General features: G+C 52.6%; 1 protein-coding gene across 3 annotated transcripts in view; it reads left to right on the forward strand.

The window, feature by feature from the left end:
- Grhl3 (grainyhead like transcription factor 3) overlaps positions 1–15270 on the forward strand; it is a 32691-nt gene extending 17421 nt beyond the window's left edge. For 2 of the 3 annotated variants that reach the window (XM_040756361.1, XM_040756363.1), the window contains 12 exons: positions 259–332; positions 874–1027; positions 1186–1297; positions 2307–2401; positions 4185–4343; positions 4829–4907; positions 5028–5164; positions 6491–6525; positions 7500–7588; positions 8406–8491; positions 10699–10763; positions 14412–15270. In XM_040756361.1, coding sequence (XP_040612295.1) covers positions 259–332; positions 874–1027; positions 1186–1297; positions 2307–2401; positions 4185–4343; positions 4829–4907; positions 5028–5164; positions 6491–6525; positions 7500–7588; positions 8406–8491; positions 10699–10763; positions 14412–14526 — 1200 coding nt within the window. In that variant the 3' untranslated portion in view covers positions 14527–15270. The remainder of the gene's footprint in view (positions 1–258; positions 333–873; positions 1028–1185; positions 1298–2306; positions 2402–4184; positions 4344–4828; positions 4908–5027; positions 5165–6490; positions 6526–7499; positions 7589–8405; positions 8492–10698; positions 10764–14411) is intronic. The other variant, XM_040756362.1, reaches the window with a different exon arrangement.
- Positions 15271–16896: the final 1626 nt, after the last annotated feature.

Raw genomic sequence — 16896 nt, forward strand, 5'->3', positions numbered from 1 at the left:
TGTATGTAGTCCTGTGTGTATGTATGCAGCCCCATGTGTGTGTAGCCCCATGTATTGCAACCCCATGTGTGTGCAACCCTGTGTATGTATGTGCAGCCCGTGTGTGTGTGTGTGTGTGTGTGTGTGTGTGTGTGTGTGTGCAGACTTGTATGTGCATAGCCCCATGTATGTGCAGCTCAATGTGTGTACAACCCTGGTCTGAGCCCCCTGCAGCCTGAACGTGGTCATTTACTCCCTTGTGGTTGTGTTTCTCTATAGTCGCTGCTCTTCCCTGATATCCTGAAAACATCCCCAGAACCCCCATGTCCGGAGGATTATCCTAGCCTCAAGAGGTAACTTGGTTTCCTGGGACCCTTGGCCATTGGGCAGGAGGCTGCAGACAGCTCCAAGTATTCCTAGGCATCCATGGCCTGTTCCTGGACAGTGACAGGGGTTCTAAGTCCAGCGCCATGTTAGAAAGACACATACCTATAACCCCAATCCTTGAGAAGCAGAAACAGGAGGATTGCTGTGAGTTTAAAGTCCACATGGGCTTCACAGTGAGTTTGAGGCCAGTCTGGGCTATATATTGAGTTCCTAGCAAGTTTGAGCTACATAGTAAGACCATTTCTCAACCCTCCAGTGCAAAGAAAACTGAGGCTCAGTTGTCCTTAGTCCCCCATGGCTTTGTTCCCCCTCTGGGCCTCCCTGGTTTTCTTTGGACTTCCTTTAATCACCTAGAATGTGACCCAACAGAGCCATTAAATAGACCCTCCCAGGACAGGAACATGACGGATCACACAGCAACCCCCCACACACAGACCCAGGCCCCTGCCCTATGCTTCCAGGACACCCCTGTCTGGCCCTGCCTCACCATCCTCTTGCTCCCCACAGTGACTTTGAATACACGCTGGGGTCCCCCAAAGCCATTCATATCAAAGCGGGCGAGTCACCCATGGCCTACCTCAACAAGGGCCAGTTCTACCCGGTCACCCTGCGCACCCCAGCGGGAGGTAAAGGCCTCGCTCTGTCCTCCAGCAAAGTCAAGGTGTGTGGGGCAGTTGGGGAGGGGGCGCTGGTGAGCACCTGCTGGGGGAACTCTTGTCAACTGAGTGGCGGGATAAAGCAGGGTGCTGGGCCTCCCTCTGGGAGGGGGCCTAGTGCCTGGACCTTCAGACCTGGGTGACATGGCCACCCCACTTGCAGAGCGTGGTGATGGTTGTGTTCGATAACGACAAGGTCCCGGTAGAACAGCTGCGCTTCTGGAGGCATTGGCATTCCCGGCAGCCTACGGCCAAGCAGCGAGTCATCGATGTGGGTAAGAGTGAACCCCGTGTCTTTCCTCCTGCACCCCTTCCCTCTCCTACCCCAGGTCAAACCCAGCAGGCACAGTGCAGGAGACCCTCTGATGGAAGCCGCAGCCACTCTTTTCTGCTTTGCTCTGGGATAGACAGGACATGGGACCCTGACGGTGCCAGCGAATGGGCCGGTGACGTTGGCCACCATGGGGAACAGCAGTGGGGCTGATCTGGTAGCTCAGCTGACAGAGTGCTCACATAGCACGCAGGAAGCCTGGGTTGCATCCGCAGCATCACATAAAGCTGGAATGGTGGTACAGACTTGTAATTCTCGCACTTGGGAGGTAGAAGCAGAAAGATCAGAAGCTTAAAATCATCTTGACTACACAGAGTTCAAAGCCAGCCTGGGGCTACCTAAGACTCTGTCAAAAACAAAACAAAACAGGGATACCATGTCCCTGGATCACTCCCACAAGGCTCCATTCTTTTCTTCCTGCCTTTATGACTATGCCCCCTCCCGTATTATTCCTCCATTAATCTAACTGTCAAATGGAAAGTGGCCAGCTGCCTGGCTGTGTGCCGGTGGGGAACTGTTCAGGGACTTGGCCGAGAGGCTGGACAAAGGAGCAATTATAAAAATGGGCTCAAGAACCAGATTGTGGGCTCCTTGCTCTGCCTTTCATTAGCTGTGTGACCTTGAGCAAGAAACCCAACCTCTCTGAGCCCTACTTTCCTCCCATGTAAACTGAATATTCAAAGAGTTAGGAGGATTTACTGAGGCTCGCCATGTATCAGTATTGCATAAACGGCAGCTGCCAGGATCTCTACTCCTACCCTGCTGTCCTCTTCCATGCCCCTTGTATGCTGTCCTGAGAGATCTTCTGTGTCACACTCCCCAGGGGAACCTCTAAGCCACAGCTTGGGGGTCAGGTGCACACCCTTGCCTGGAGTAAGGTGCAGTTCATAGCCCTCTTCCCCACAGCACCCTCATCTCTTTCCCACTGACCTTCTGGCCTCCTGCACTTTCAGCCGACTGCAAAGAAAACTTCAACACAGTCCAGCACATCGAGGAGGTGGCTTATAACGCGCTGTCCTTTGTGTGGAATGTCAACGAGGAGGCCAAGGTCAGTGTGGGCTTGGATGGAGTGACCCTGCCTGGGAAGGGCTTGAGGGGCCCCAGGGTGGTGACAGCCACTGTGCTGAGCACCCAGGGAGGTGGTGGCATTCACAGGGCTTGGAGACACAGGCTCTGGGCTGACAAGCTGGGCTGCTCCCAGCCCTTCCCCTCAGAAGCCATGTCACTTTGTAAAGCTTAGAGCCCCAACTGACTGGTTGTAGTGGGGACTGTGTGACCCGGGCAGATGTCAGTTTATCAACTGAGCCTGCCTATTCATCAGATAACATAACTGAGCCTCACAGGAACGGGATAGCTCAAAGGCCCTGGTAGCATGCTGACACTGACTGGCTCAGATGTGGCAGGGGAGGGCTTGATCCAAGAGTCTGTGGGCTGTGGTGAGTTCCCATTCCCACATCTGAAAGGCTAGAACAAGCCGCAGCCATGGCATCAGCAAGGACGAAGCCAGGGAGAGGGAGCCCTACTGACTTCCTTCACGGCAGCTTGAACCCCGAGCATCCTTCCTACCCTGATACCTGAGCCCATCACCAGCCGGACACTTCGGGCTTTTCTGTGCAGAGAGCTGTATTGTGGAAAGGGTTAACCCTAACCCTAACCCAACCTGGTCTTTGGGGTCTGGGTAACCTCCAGTCTGTTCTTCCACACCCTGAACAGGCTTACCACACCCACTGGGCCTGGGACCACTCATCCCAAAGGCATTTGTGGACCCCGTCTTCCCCTGAGGGGACAGAGGAAATGTAGAGACAGGGGCAGGGCCCAGCTTGAGTTGTTATTCAAACAGAGCTAGTGGCTAGCGAGGAGCCTGCCAGTCATGGGAGGTGGGGGAGTTTCTTAGGGAGGAGGGGTGGGCCAGGGGCATGGAAGAGTTTCATGGGAAGGGAGAGGTGGGTTTCGGTGGGGATTTTTCTCACAGCCTTCATGCCCTCAGGCCTAGGTCTCCAGTGCTAGCTGGGAGCTGCATCACAGCTGGGTTGGGTGAGGGGAGCTCTCCCAAAGCCTACGACTGAGGGGGTCTGTGGAGATGTCCCCCACCCCCCCACAATTCAGGTCAGGACAGTTTCCAAGGGAAATGTCCCAGAGACCAGACCGGAGCAGTAGGTTCTGACCCCCAGCCTGCCAGAGCTGAGACAGGCCTCAGGCTGTCCTTGAGAGAACACAGGTTATAGGTAGACATTGAACCATCCCCTCACCAGAATCGCCAGTGTCCCTGATTGACAAGAGCGTGAACTCTCCCAGCCTCACAGGACATGTTTACACACCCCATCTATAGATAAGACAGAGTCTGTCAAGCCACAAGCTGGTAAACTTCACACTGAAGATCAGCGGGTCCGGGTCTCGCCTCATACACCCCGACTCCTAGGGAATGGGCAGCAGCCTCCAGAGCTGTAGACTAGAGATAACCCAGGTGGCCACTGGCCGCAAATGGCATGGGACTACCTGAATGGGAAGTGCTTGGATCCCAGGCTGTCTGTAATTGGTCATTAGGGTGAAGGGGCTGTGTCACCTTCTATGTGCCTGGGTTAGCAGGAAAGCCATGTACCTAACTTGCTTCCAGCTGTGGAGAGGTAAACCTTCAGCTCTACAGTCCTCAAATGACCCCCAGTGGCCTCAGTGAGCTAGAAGAGGCACACCAGCCTGGCTCCACCAGCACCCCTTCTCATCTGTGAAGGAGGGGGATAATGCTTGCCTGCAGAGCCCAAGATGGCTGCGGGTAGTCCTTGCATACATAGATCTGAGGAGGCCACTTATCCAGGTCCCCACTCTGTCCCCAGGTGTTCATCGGTGTCAACTGTCTGAGCACAGACTTCTCCTCACAGAAGGGGGTGAAGGGTGTCCCCCTCAACTTGCAAATTGACACCTATGACTGTGGAGCAGGCACGGAGCGCCTGGTACACCGTGCTGTCTGCCAGATCAAGATCTTCTGTGATAAGGTAGGGGCGGGAGCAGGAGACAGCACCTGCTCCTCTGAGAAGCCCGTCCCTCCCTGTCCCTTCCTTCCCACACAGTCTCTGTCGCCAGCATCTGTGTTTCTGCCCCTTCTGCAGGGGTCTTAAGTCTGGCTTCATGGCTCCTTTTTTCCCATTAATGTTCCTCATTCCTGCTCATCTCTCCCACAAGCGCCCTCTCTGTCTCTCTCTTCCTCTGTCTCTCTGTCTCTCTGTCTCTGTCTCTCTCTCTGTCTCTCTCTCTGTCTCTCTCTCTCTCCCCCTCTCTCTCCCCTCCCCCTCTCCGTCTGTATGAGCTTCCTTCTCCGTCTCTCTCAAGGCCTGAGCTGACTTCAAGCAGGCCGGGCCATATGCTGGTTCTTTCCCACTCCCCTTGTGCCCTGGTCCACATTCAAGATGCAAAACAGCAGCTGTGGACATGGCCGCCCCTCCCCTGGCCCCTGGTTGAGCACCACCACCTCTCCTTACAGGGAGCGGAGAGGAAGATGCGAGATGACGAGCGGAAGCAGTTTCGAAGGAAGGTCAAGTGCCCAGACCCCAGCAACAATGGTCAGTGGACACTGACAGTGGACAGGGCCGCCTGGGGTGGTCTGAAGGGAAGGAGGCCAGAGAAGCTGGTCAGGGGGTTGTGTGGAAGGGACCTCAGGGCTCAGTGGCTTCTTTTCCCAGCAGGCATCAAGGGCTGCCTGCTGTCAGGCTTCAGGGGCAATGAGACCACATTCCTGCGGCCAGAAGCTGACCTGGAGACCCAGCCTGTGCTGTTTATTCCCAACCTGCACTTCTCCAGCCTACAGCGCCCAGGAGGGGTGAGGGCAGGGCAGGTGGGAGGAAGGGGTGGGAGGGGCCCTGGATCCAGGTAGGGCCTGTCTAAGTGCACTAGTGAGGGTTTACCTGCTGCCACCGTGATTGCCCATTAGTTTATAAACTAAAAGAAAGTTGTCTCTGTTGAACTGCAAGGGGTTCAGATGACCAGTGACCATGTAGGTATGTAGGAGGACCTGTCTGCCAAACCGTCTGAGCTGGCACTCACATGGAAGATGTCGATTGGAGTCACGGCTGGGCTGGGTGGCTGGGCTTGGTCACGAACGTTATGAAAACTATACAACCCTCCCGCATCCTGACCCTTACCGCACTCCTATGAGTCAACAATACTGGGGCCATGGGCCAGGATGGAGGCACACTCCTAAAGTCACATGCCAGAGTTTGACCCACTCTGAAGGATCTAGGTGCCCTTGGCCACTGGCTGCCCTTCCAGCCCAGCCAGGGTTGCCATCACTGAGTGTCTGTAGCCAGGAGGCACCAGGACTTAACTCAGCTGTGTTATCTCCCTCTTTCATGGCCATCCTTTGAGGGGCCGGGAGCCAGCCTCGTCCCCATTTGTTTCCAACTCTATTGGATAGCCACGTCCTTCTCTTGAAGGTCCAGCTCCCGTGGCTCCTCGGGACCTTGTGAAGATGGGGTCACCCTGTCTGACCTGTGAATAGTGTCCTACCTAGGAATATTACCACAGACCTGGATACAGCCACCAGCACAAAGTAGCTCAGACACACCCATAAGCACAGCCCATCCTTTCCGTTCTCCTGGAAGCAGCCTAGTGGCCGCCACTGCCTAGGCAGTGGCATCAGCCCTTCTCTGTAGGTCTCATTTGTAGCCTGAGGCCCCAGGAATGAGGTGGCCCCAGCTGAGTAGGCAGATATTCTATGGGAGACCAGCATCTGCACATGGTGGGGGAGAGTTGGGGGAAGGAACAGAGTACAGTGTGGCCCTGAACCATCTCTGGCTCTCTCTGGGCCTACCATGATGCCCACTGGACAGCGCAGTAGCAGTAGCGTCAGGCATCGCTCCAACTCCATCCTCCCTTTATCACTGGGCCCCAGCTGCAGGCCCCATAGCGGCAGCTCCCTGCCACGGGGTTTGCTGGCTGACACTCTGCCAGCAGTACCGTAGCAGTTCCGTTGAGTCCCCAAGTCCCTGACTCAGCAGCCTGAACTGGACAGCGCTTCCCAACTCACTTAGGGATGTCTCTGTGCAGAATGTGCAGGGCTCTCGCATGGTAGCCATCCCCGTCTGTTCCAGGGGGTCTACTTTTTCTTCTTGTGTTTGACCAGAAGTGTCTTTCCTTTCTGTTGCAGGTCGTCCCCTCAGCAGGACACAGCAGCTCTGACAGGTACAGGAAAAGCAGCCACGGGTCGTGTCCTTATCTATCCCTGAACCCTTTTCGTTGCCTCTTGCCTGTCCCCTGCTGCCGGGAGCTAGGCCTAGACCCTCCCTTCCCACTGAAACTGCCTGGGTTTTTATGGGCTTGCCTTACATGGAAAGTTGGCACATCTCTGGCGAGACACCTGCTTGTAAAAAATAAAAGGCAAAGAAAGGCCTGAGAGGGGCCTCACTCGGGGAACATAAAGCAGAGTTATGGTGGACACCCCCTCCCCAACACATCACCCCCAGAGGCCACGGTCACCCGTGCCCTTCCCTGTCAGTCACACACACTACTCTAGCAGCCCTGGGGGACCCTGAATGTTTGGAGGGTGAGGCAGGAGGACAGGCAGCATGAGTGTGTTGCCATAACCTGCTTGACTTTGCACGCCAGCCATCTACTGGAATCCATTTCTCCCCTCTAAACAGCATGTATGTTTCCCATGGGGCTTTCACTCCACATTCTCCAGTCACCTCATATCAGCCCTGGCGGCAGGTCAGAAAGGCAAAGTCATGGCTGTCCTCTAATGAGGAAACTAGGGCTCAGAGAAGTGAGGCAACCCGCTCATATCCATCCAGCTGTTAAGTAGCAGGAACAGGACTTGAACCAGAGCTGGACTCCCTCCAGATCCCATAGCACCCACTTCTCCCATGGCTCCACCCCTCCTTGGCTTGCTTCCTCTAGAGGAAATGTCCACTTTGATTAAGGCCCTGCAAGTCAGGCAGCCTCCTATAGCATGACAGCTCTCTCCATGCCCTGTTTCTCAAACACGTCACCAGAGGCTGCTGGCATGTGACAGGGCTGGGGTCTGACCCTGCTCCCAGCCTTAGGACTTCACCTCTATCCTGATCAGTACTTTGTTATCCCTGCCCAGGGCCTTCCCTGTCCCAAGGGCCCCTGGAGGGGCAGCTATCCTCACCAGTCCCTCTCTGCTGTCCCCACAGGCTGCCCCTGAAGCGTACCTGTTCACCCTTCGCCGAGGAGTTTGAGCCTCTTCCCTCCAAACAGGCCAAGGAAGATGCCCTTCAGAGAGGTAGCCTGAGGCGTCGGGGGTCTCTCAGAGTCTTCCTAGAAGCCCCCCACCAACTCTATAAGGCTTTCCCTGAAATCCCCTACCCAAGGCCTGATTCACTCCTTGAAGTATGTTTAGGCCAAGATTTGCGGGTGGCTGAGAACACTCCAGAGCTTGGATAGATGACCACAGAGATGGAGGACATCTGTAGCTTTGACCCTGTTTGAACATGGCTCTCCTTGGGCAACTAGCACAGGCGACAAGCCTGTTGGGCAGAACAGAGCCCACGGTTCTCTAAGTGGATCAGAGTAGGATGGGCTCCCATGTCTGATTGTCTGACTTTGACATCCTTAGGTCTGTAATTTGGGGGTGGGGCACAGAATCCCCTGGAGGCTTAGATGACCAGGGAATATCCACCAGCAGTCAGGAATCAAGCTTAGCCATGCTCTGTCCCTGATTCCAGAAGCAACTCTAAAGTAGGGAGCAAGACCCCAATTCACATACAAAATGAGGGAGGCTCAACAGTGTTGAAACCACTTTGTCAAGATCACTTGCTGCCAGGTAGTTGAGCCAGATCCAAGATTCAACTCCCGTCTCTCTCTCTCTCTCTCTCTCTCTCTCTCTCTCTCTCTCTCTCTCTCTCTCTCTCTCTCTCTCTCTCTCTCTCTCACACACACACACACACACACACACACACACACACACACACACACAGAGTCAGGGCAGTCTATAAAGGGCTAGGTGCAAGCTCACACACTTGTAAGACCCGTCCCCAGTAGTCCCCATCTCCTGAGATCCTCCCATGTTCAGTGTCCTCTCTGTTCCCCTTGGTTTTCAGTTCTGTTGTATGTGCGGAGGGAGACAGAGGAAGTGTTTGATGCACTCATGTTGAAGACCCCGGACCTGAAGGGGCTGAGGAATGCGGTAAGGTGCCTGCCTCATTTCCCACAGGAGGGCTCTGGTGGGCTACTTTTCCAACCCCCCAGGGGGCCAGAGCCCTGCTAGGGGGTGTGTCTCCTGATCTTATCACCCTGTCAGAGTCCTGCTCCACCCTGAGAGTCATACACACACACCATAAATCCTCCTTAATCTGATGGCTGCTGTCTGACAGGCCAGGGCTTTTGTTGGCTTTGCAAACCTGTTTCTGTTTTAATGGGAATGAAACCCCCACACACAAAAAGGGTGGGCCCAGAGACATTCATTTTTCCCTCTCAGGGGGCCTCATTCCTCCTGCTTGCAGGACCTAGGGGTGGCCGAGTGCGGGGCTGTATCTGGGCAAGGAGACCTTCCCCAACACCCAGCCACCTGAGCATGAGCAAAACACTCAGCCTAGACAAGTGCATGGCATCTCTGGCTACCAGGGTCACCAGGGCCTTGGACTTGAAGGTGGAACCTCTCAGGACAGACAGCTCAGCACCTGTAGCTGAGGGACCCTTAACTGCCTTCAAGTGCTGCTTGGTAGAGGCTCACACGCCAGGCATTTTGTTATGTCTGCCACAGATGCCTGCTTCCCCCCCTTTCTCCACTGGGCACTGTTTAGCATACCCTCACTCTGAGAGGTCCGGGACTTGCCAAAGGTGGCATAGGTGCCAGTACCACCCCGGATCTCTGCCCTCTGGGTTGTCCTGCTCTTGTAACATATTGTCGGCCTGCTTGGCATCAGACCCAGGAAATTGGGATCACAAAAAGTCAATGTCACTTGAATAGAGACAGAATCTTTAGGCTAAGCAGCAACTTACAGGGTTAGCCTCATCTGCACCTGCCCTTGACTTCTCTGGGGGGGGGGGGGGAGTTTGCCACTTTTCCAGACAGCGCCCTCTACCTCTATCCAATTTGTTCCCCACATCTCCCATTGGCAGACTTGAGATCTGTTCCCTGGCAGCTTCCAGTGCCACTGCCACTGAAATAAAACTAGGGACGTTTCTGGTTTGGAGGGGTCTCCATCAGTCTACCCAGGACACAGAACCCAACCCTTTTCTGAAACGCCCAGAGGCCACCTGGACGTCCCAGGCCTGGGCTTGGCTGCAGTTTCCAGGTTGCCAGTTCCATGTGGCACTGGTCTTTGACTGAGCTCTAACGGTGGGCCAGAGCCAGTTCTTTCAGAGACATTCTGTGCACATTCTACCTATTACCACACCTGGTTCACAAAAGTGAAACTAAGAGAGACGTGGGAATGCTGCTCCAAGTTCTACAGCTCTCAGGGTGTGCTGGTGCACACCTTTAACCCCAGCATTCCAGAAGTAGATGCAGGTGGATCTCTGTAAGTTCAAGGCCAGCCTGATCTACAGAGTTCTGGGACCTCCAGGGCAATGTAGAGAGACACTTTCTCAAACAACAACAAAAAGTTCTGCAATTCCAGTGCAGGGCAGCGACCACTCACCTGGGCTCAGTGGAGCTCCCGCAGCCAACCTCAAAGCCACAGCTGCCTCGTCTGTAGAGGAAGCTCCCATGTGGACTTAATGGGCTTTTAGGCTCTGAGCCAAGCTTCGGCACTTGGAGCTCCGTGTACTGCCACCATCAGCTGTGATTACTAACTCCTGCCCAGAAGAGGGGCATATGGACTACCCCACCTCACAGCAGGGCCAGGAGCATACCCATTGCTCCCAAGACAGCAACAGAGTTCCCTCATGGGGGCTTTGGTACATGGCAAGATCTGTCCTGGATGTATTATTACATCTAGTCCTCTGGGGTGGACATTCTTGCTGTTGCCACAAAGAGTTTGCATAACATCACCAGCCAGTGAAAATAGATCCTCAGCCACAGATCCAACTGTCAGACACTAAGTGAAAATCCAGGGAAATAACAGCTGCTCAGTGGATATTTTATAAACACTAAAATGCAGTTTGCTAAGTGTTTATTGTAATACAACTTACCATAAGACAATACAAAATGATATCAAACCCCTTACATGTGGTGTAAACTTAGGCATACACACAGCCACCAAGAGGAAGGCATACATTCAGAGGCCAACAGTGTTCACCTCAGGGAAATAGGGTTGTTGTAATTCTCTTCGTTTTACCACAATGCCGATATATATTACTTTTATAGCCACCAAGTAAAAGGCAGTGGTATAAAGTGTGTATAAACCCAGTTCTGGCCACAGACAGTGAAACCCTACCATTTCATTCCAGATATCTGAGAAGTATGGACTTCCTGAGGAGAATATTTGCAAAGTCTACAAGAAATGCAAGCGAGGGTGAGTGCCGCTTCGACCGTCCTGTCTGCTGACTACTCAGAACTGCCAAGGCTGTGCTCACCTTGGTAGAACTGCAGAGGGTGTGCTTGGTGCGGGTAGAGAGACCCTCCAGCCAGGCCAAGGCCATGGCCTCCTCTCCCCCGCAGAAACCAGACACTGCTCCTAGGCACCAAGGATGAGAGTGGGGAGAGGGAGGTTTAAGGATCTTCTCAGGCAAACCTAGTGCCATATTGAGGAAGTACACGTTTACTCATCAGAAGACCCAAGTTCAAGTGCCCAGAGCACTGGAGAACAAAGTCCTTTTATTATTATTATTATTATTATTATTATTATTATTATTATTGTTCACGTAGCAACCACCATTCACCTGATTCTCATCTCAGACATCAAATTTATCTCATTTAATTCTCCCAGTCACACTGGCAGGTAGATAAAAAGACCCACATTTTACATGCAGGAAAACTGAGGCTCAGGGATGATAAGCAGGGGTGGGAGCACTGAGCAAAGGGAGGAGAGAAGGCCCAGGAAAGCCATCCCGCAGCGTGTGACGGGAAGGGGCAGCTGCCATGAGCCAAAGTGGGAATTTGATTGGGAGCTAAACTGATGATCGAAGCCTCACCTGCATATGACCCACACTTCGGTCTGTGCATTCTCCCATTGAGAAGGCCTTGCACAATAGAGCCCATCCCCAGGCCTGGTTTCCTCCCTCCAGCCCAGCTCACCTTAGCCGACTCTGGCCCCCAGCTAGCCTCCCATGCAGAAGGCTGGGATGTAGAAAAGGACCCGTTTGGTTTGGGTTGCATGAGAATCTAGAGGGTTTTGTCTGTGTGTGGGGTCTTCTCCCACCCCACCCCACCCCGCCCCCACCCTCCACCTCCCACCAAGTTTCGGTTTCATACGGGGGCTCACACACTGGAGCAGAATCTACTTAATGTCTGCTTGCCCAGACAGGCCCGGCCACACTTCCTTAGTGCCACACCCATGTGCCCTGCTTCCTGCCTCTCCTCTGCAGGGCTCCCCTACAAATCCCACCCCAGGCCAGACGAAGGGGCCAGGGATGGCCTTTGTGTGTGACTATGGCAGGAAGCTGATGAGCTGTGAGGGTGGCACCGCTCTGGCTCCTGGCTCTTTTGCTAGAAGGCCTTCCCGTGCCGCTGCACAAGCTGTAACTGCAAACGACTTCTGTTGTGGAAGCTCTTCCCTCAGGCCAGATGCTGTACTCAGCGACACCTGGCACTTGAGCTTGGTGGGATCGTCCCTGTTCCTACAGATGAAGAAGCTGGGGTTCAAAGGAGTGGTCCTGAGTTAGGGACTGGCAAAAGGGATCCTCAGCATCCTGGAGTGCACTGCCCCGTCTCACCTTCTCTCCTTGCTCCTCTGACCACTAAGCAATATGCCAGTAAAGTCTGTGGCCAGCCTAGCTATTTTCTTTGTCCAGCTCTGCAGACAAGGGCATCACTCTCTGGCCCCCATTGGCCATGAAAACCTCAGCCCAAGGTCTGAAAGAGCATATTTCCACATTCGAAGTCATTCAAATTTATGTCCACATCAGAGAAAGGTGGACATTCTAAACCCAAGCCCAGTTGATTCTCACAAACCCTCCCCAAAGTCCTCTGGACCAAGGTAGATAAAATCAATTTTACAAGCATCACAGAGTGCTTGAAAGATTAACCAAGACACTGTTTTTGTTGGCCGTGGGCCAAGAGTTTAACTTAATGCTGGCAGAAGAGGCTGGAAGCTAGGAAGTGGCAATAGCTCTTGACAAGCCCCTGCTGCTTGGGACCCAGCTGTCACTAACCTCTTCCAGGAGGGTCCACCTTCACACACTGCCCTGGAGGCACTCAAATACTGCCCAGTTCCTGGAAGCCTATCGATGCCACTGTGGAAAACAGACACTCCAACCCTGAAGTTGCCAGAGCATACATACGCTCTCGTCCGCATCCAGCCCTGCTCGCTGGCTTGTCTCTAGCCTCCAGCTCTTAAGACAAAGATCACCTTGGAGTACAAGGTCCTGCCAGCCAGCCCCAGCCTCTGCGAGCCTCAGCTCCAACCTTTTCCCAAAAAGAAGCTGCTTCCAGGCTGGTGCTGGCAGAGGTGGCGGGGGGTAGACCATGGACCTCTTCAGGTTCACGATTGTCACCACCGCTCGCCCCTGAGGCCTCACAAAAGGAGGCATCTACCCGAGCTCTTCCCAAACATGGCTTTTGGCTTCCTTCTGCCTCCCACTTTCTAGCTTATATTTATAGGATTTTGTGGTTCCCTTATCCTGTAAGATGACACCATAGAGAGACAGAGGTCTAGATTAAAACCTGAGCTCTGCCATCTACAAACTGCAGCCACAGAATAACTTTTCATCTTTGAACCCAGCTTCTCCATTCTATGAACCAGAATGATATAGTTGCAAGAATTCAGTCTCCCTTTCTGTGTGAAACTCTGGTGAACAGAGTTCAGGTCCAATTAATCTCCACACAACTGTTGTTTTGGGAACAATGTCCTACACGTGAAAGGGTTCAGTAGTCAAGCAGTAGTGACTCACGCCTTTGATCCCAGTACTCAGGGGGCAGAGGCAAGCAGATTCCTGAGTTTGAGGCCAGCCTGGTCCATAGAGTGAGTTTCAGACAGTCAAGGCTACGCAGAGAAACCCTGTCTTGAAAAACAACAACAAAAAGAAAAGAAAAAAGAATGAAAAAGGAAAGAAAGAAAGGGTCCAGCAAAGACTGAGGGATGAGGGATGAATGGGTACATGGAGGACAGATGGATGGGTGGATGGGGCAAAGAGGTGGGGTGGGATGGATGGGTAGGTGAATGTGTGGATAGACAGGTGAATGTATAGCTGGGAGGAGGGGTAGGTAGATGAATGGATGGGCAGATGGTAGGTAGATGTATGTATGTATATGTGGATGTGGTTTGGTGGGTGGGTGAATAGGTGGATGGATGGATGGATGGATGGATGGATGGATGGATGGATGGATGGATGGATGGATAGATGGGACATGTGCACAGATGGGTGGATGGACAGATGGTTGAGTGTATATGCCCAATTCCATTACCTGCTTAGATTAGCAGAGAAGGAACTAAGTGAAGCCCAGGTCACCTCTGGGTGACTTTTCATCAGGGGGTCTATGGTTTTGGCCCTTTCAAGGACTATAGCCATGGAAAGTCTACTTCTTGGACTGGCCTGGAGGGTGGGGCAACATCGCTCCAGTCTAGTACAATCCCCTTGAGATTTCACCTTAATAGGAATCATCTGAGAAGGGTCTTGTATGGCCCCTGCCTCTCTGGCTCAGGCAAGCACACCTGAGTGACTCAATAAACCCAGACTGTTCACAGCTCCTGAACTTGAATTTACAGTCCAAGTCCCCAGTCTAATAACTAAAGATCCAGAGTTGCACCTCAAGTCACTCAAAAGTACCCCCACACACTCGGCTCCTGAGAAGGGAGGCAGCCCACCGGCAGGCACCAGCAAGGTATGGCTGGCAGCCTAGGGCTTGAGCGGAGACACTGGGAGCGTCCACCTTACAGCCTAGTTCTGAGGGTCAGAGGAAGCTATTGAGGAACCTACAGTGTGGCTATCATCATTGTTAGTCAGAGGGCCAGGACACAGGGTCTTGCCACACTATAACCATGTCTCTCTTCTCCATCTTCCAGAATCCTAGTCAACATGGACAACAACATCATCCAACATTACAGCAACCACGTGGCCTTCCTGCTGGAAATGGGAGAGCTGGACGGCAAGATCCAGGTCATCCTGAAGGAGCTGTGAGGGCCCAGCCTCGAGCAACCCATCCCCGGGACTTCGCCTAGGCTATGTACAGCCTCTATTCATGGGTCAGCACTGTTACTTGAAATGCCTTTCTCGGATACAGGTCTGTCAAGCCACAAACTCAGTGGCCTCAGGGCCAGGGAGGGCCGATGGAGGTCCCAGGATCTAAGTGTTCCATCCAGGCTTGAACTCACTCCAGAGCTTCCAGCGAGTACCCATCCACCAGAGATCAGGAGTCCCAGCTGCCTGCCTGCCTTCTCTGAGTCCCCTCTCAGAGGCCCCAGGGAGTCGCAGTGCCCTCTCTGCAGGGCCACACCAGCTGCCTAGACTTGTTCTCACCCTGTATCCTTCCACCAACTTCGGACCAAAGATTTCTCACTCTTTGGCCAATTAACTTGGAAACTCTTGACTTTCAGAACAAATGCCTTTTTTAAGGACGCTGGAGAGGAAACCCTTCCTCACTGACTTCCTCAGTACAAGATGTAAGTCAGCATCACAGAGCTGACAGAAGCAAATCCCCTTGCCACCTACTGTTGTACACATTTCTTATTTACAGTTTTCATTATGTGATATATATATAAATATATTGTGTATATATATGCAACATTTTTTATGTTCATGTTACATTTTTATCATTTCAAAGATATGTATTTCATATTTCTTGGACTATTTTTTTAGCTGTTATTCGATCGTGCATTTTGTATATCATAGGATTTAGTAATAAAAGCCTACCTGTGCACACTTGCCCGGCTTCACGTGCTCCGTCCTTGTGGGAGTCTCCAGCGGCCTTGTCCCAAGGATGTCTTGTTCTGCACTTGAAGGCTGGGAATGAGCATAGCACTACGAACAGTGGTACTCACCCCTGACAGGCTATCATGTGGTCTCACGAGACTGGCTATCATGGGGAGATCCTGATGCTGGCAGCAAGGCCTGGAAAGGTGCACAGTGGCAATGATGAGGGAGGCCCTCACAGAGGGGCCAGTGGACACAGCCCGAGCCTGGGGTCCTTGCCACTGAGACCTGGGCCAACTCTGCCCCTACTCTCCAGACTATCATTTTCTCTGGATCCAACTCATACTAGCCCCAAAGGCAATGACATATCACTTCCCAACCGTACAGCAGTGACATCATATTGGTACCCTGTATACAGCCATGTGGGAATGTCTAGGCCTCAGGGGCAAGGGAGAACTACAAACCAAGCTTCATATTCTCCAGGAAAAGACCAAAAGGAAGGCCTGTCTGCCTGCTGCCTGCCTGCCTCCCTCCCTCCTTCCACCCTCCCTCCCTTTTCTTCCTTTCCACAGCCATCTCCCTAGCAATAAAAAGCACAGTGTGGCCCTCACTGGTCACAGCTGTCACCTCAGAACCTCGGTCTTCAGGGAATCTCAAAGACCCAGGATGTGGGGAAAGGTGGGCATCCTTGTCTTCAATCCTAGCAGCTCTGCTTCCTATGAATTAGGATTTCTTATATATCTGGACAAGACTTCAAAATTTTTATGTGTACAGTTGTTCCGCCTGTACATATGTCTGTACACTACATATGTGTACTTCTGTTTGTTTGTTTTGAAAGTTTAAGAAGCAAGATTCCTTGAACTTCCCAATTCAACAGAATCAGTGGTCAAGTTCCAACAGAATCGGTGGTCAAGTATCACAAGCCCTGCCTACAGTCAGCACTGGGATGCTGGCTACAGAGTGAGGAACTGGACTCAGACGCCACAATGACAGGATGCCAAAGGGGCCAGCAAAGCAATCAGATTTTAGTTTAATGCACTGGGAGATGGTTGTTATTGTTTTGCTGTTACTTATTAGACAGTCTCACTGTGTAGTTCAGGCTAATCTTAAACTTACTATCTAGAACGTTAGGATTACAGATGGGCCCAAAAATGCCCAATCTAAAATCATTTTAAAACTAAGGTCAAAGATCCACGATGAACAAAAATCTCAAGATTTTAAAGACAGGATCTGCACTATTTATGCTTCCTTTGCCTGGTGCTTTGACATGGTTGGTGTAGCCCTGCTCGAGGGACACTGTGGGTCATTCAGAGTTGCCATTCACCCCAGTTAGGTTCCCTGCTGCTGGGACACCCCACTAGGCAGTAGAGCAAAGGATGACATGACAATAGGGCAAAGTGACTGATCGTACCAAGCAATGCCAGCACTCCATGCTGCAGGGCCTTTCCTTCTTAGCTTCCTGCACAGCTTCTGCTCGGAGCAAGGAGGAAACCTGGGCAGAGGGTGGGGTGGGGATACTGGTAGTGGGAGGTAGGAGGTGATGGTAACCTCGATGGCATATTGGAGTCATCTACCTTGCCCTCTTCTCTAAGTCAGCATTCTGGATGAAAGCCTGGGCAACTTTTTGAAGTTCCCTAG

The sequence above is a fragment of the Mesocricetus auratus genome, unplaced genomic scaffold (genome assembly GCF_017639785.1).
Source record: "Mesocricetus auratus isolate SY011 unplaced genomic scaffold, BCM_Maur_2.0 Super-Scaffold_100014, whole genome shotgun sequence".
NCBI lineage: Eukaryota > Metazoa > Chordata > Mammalia > Rodentia > Cricetidae > Mesocricetus > Mesocricetus auratus.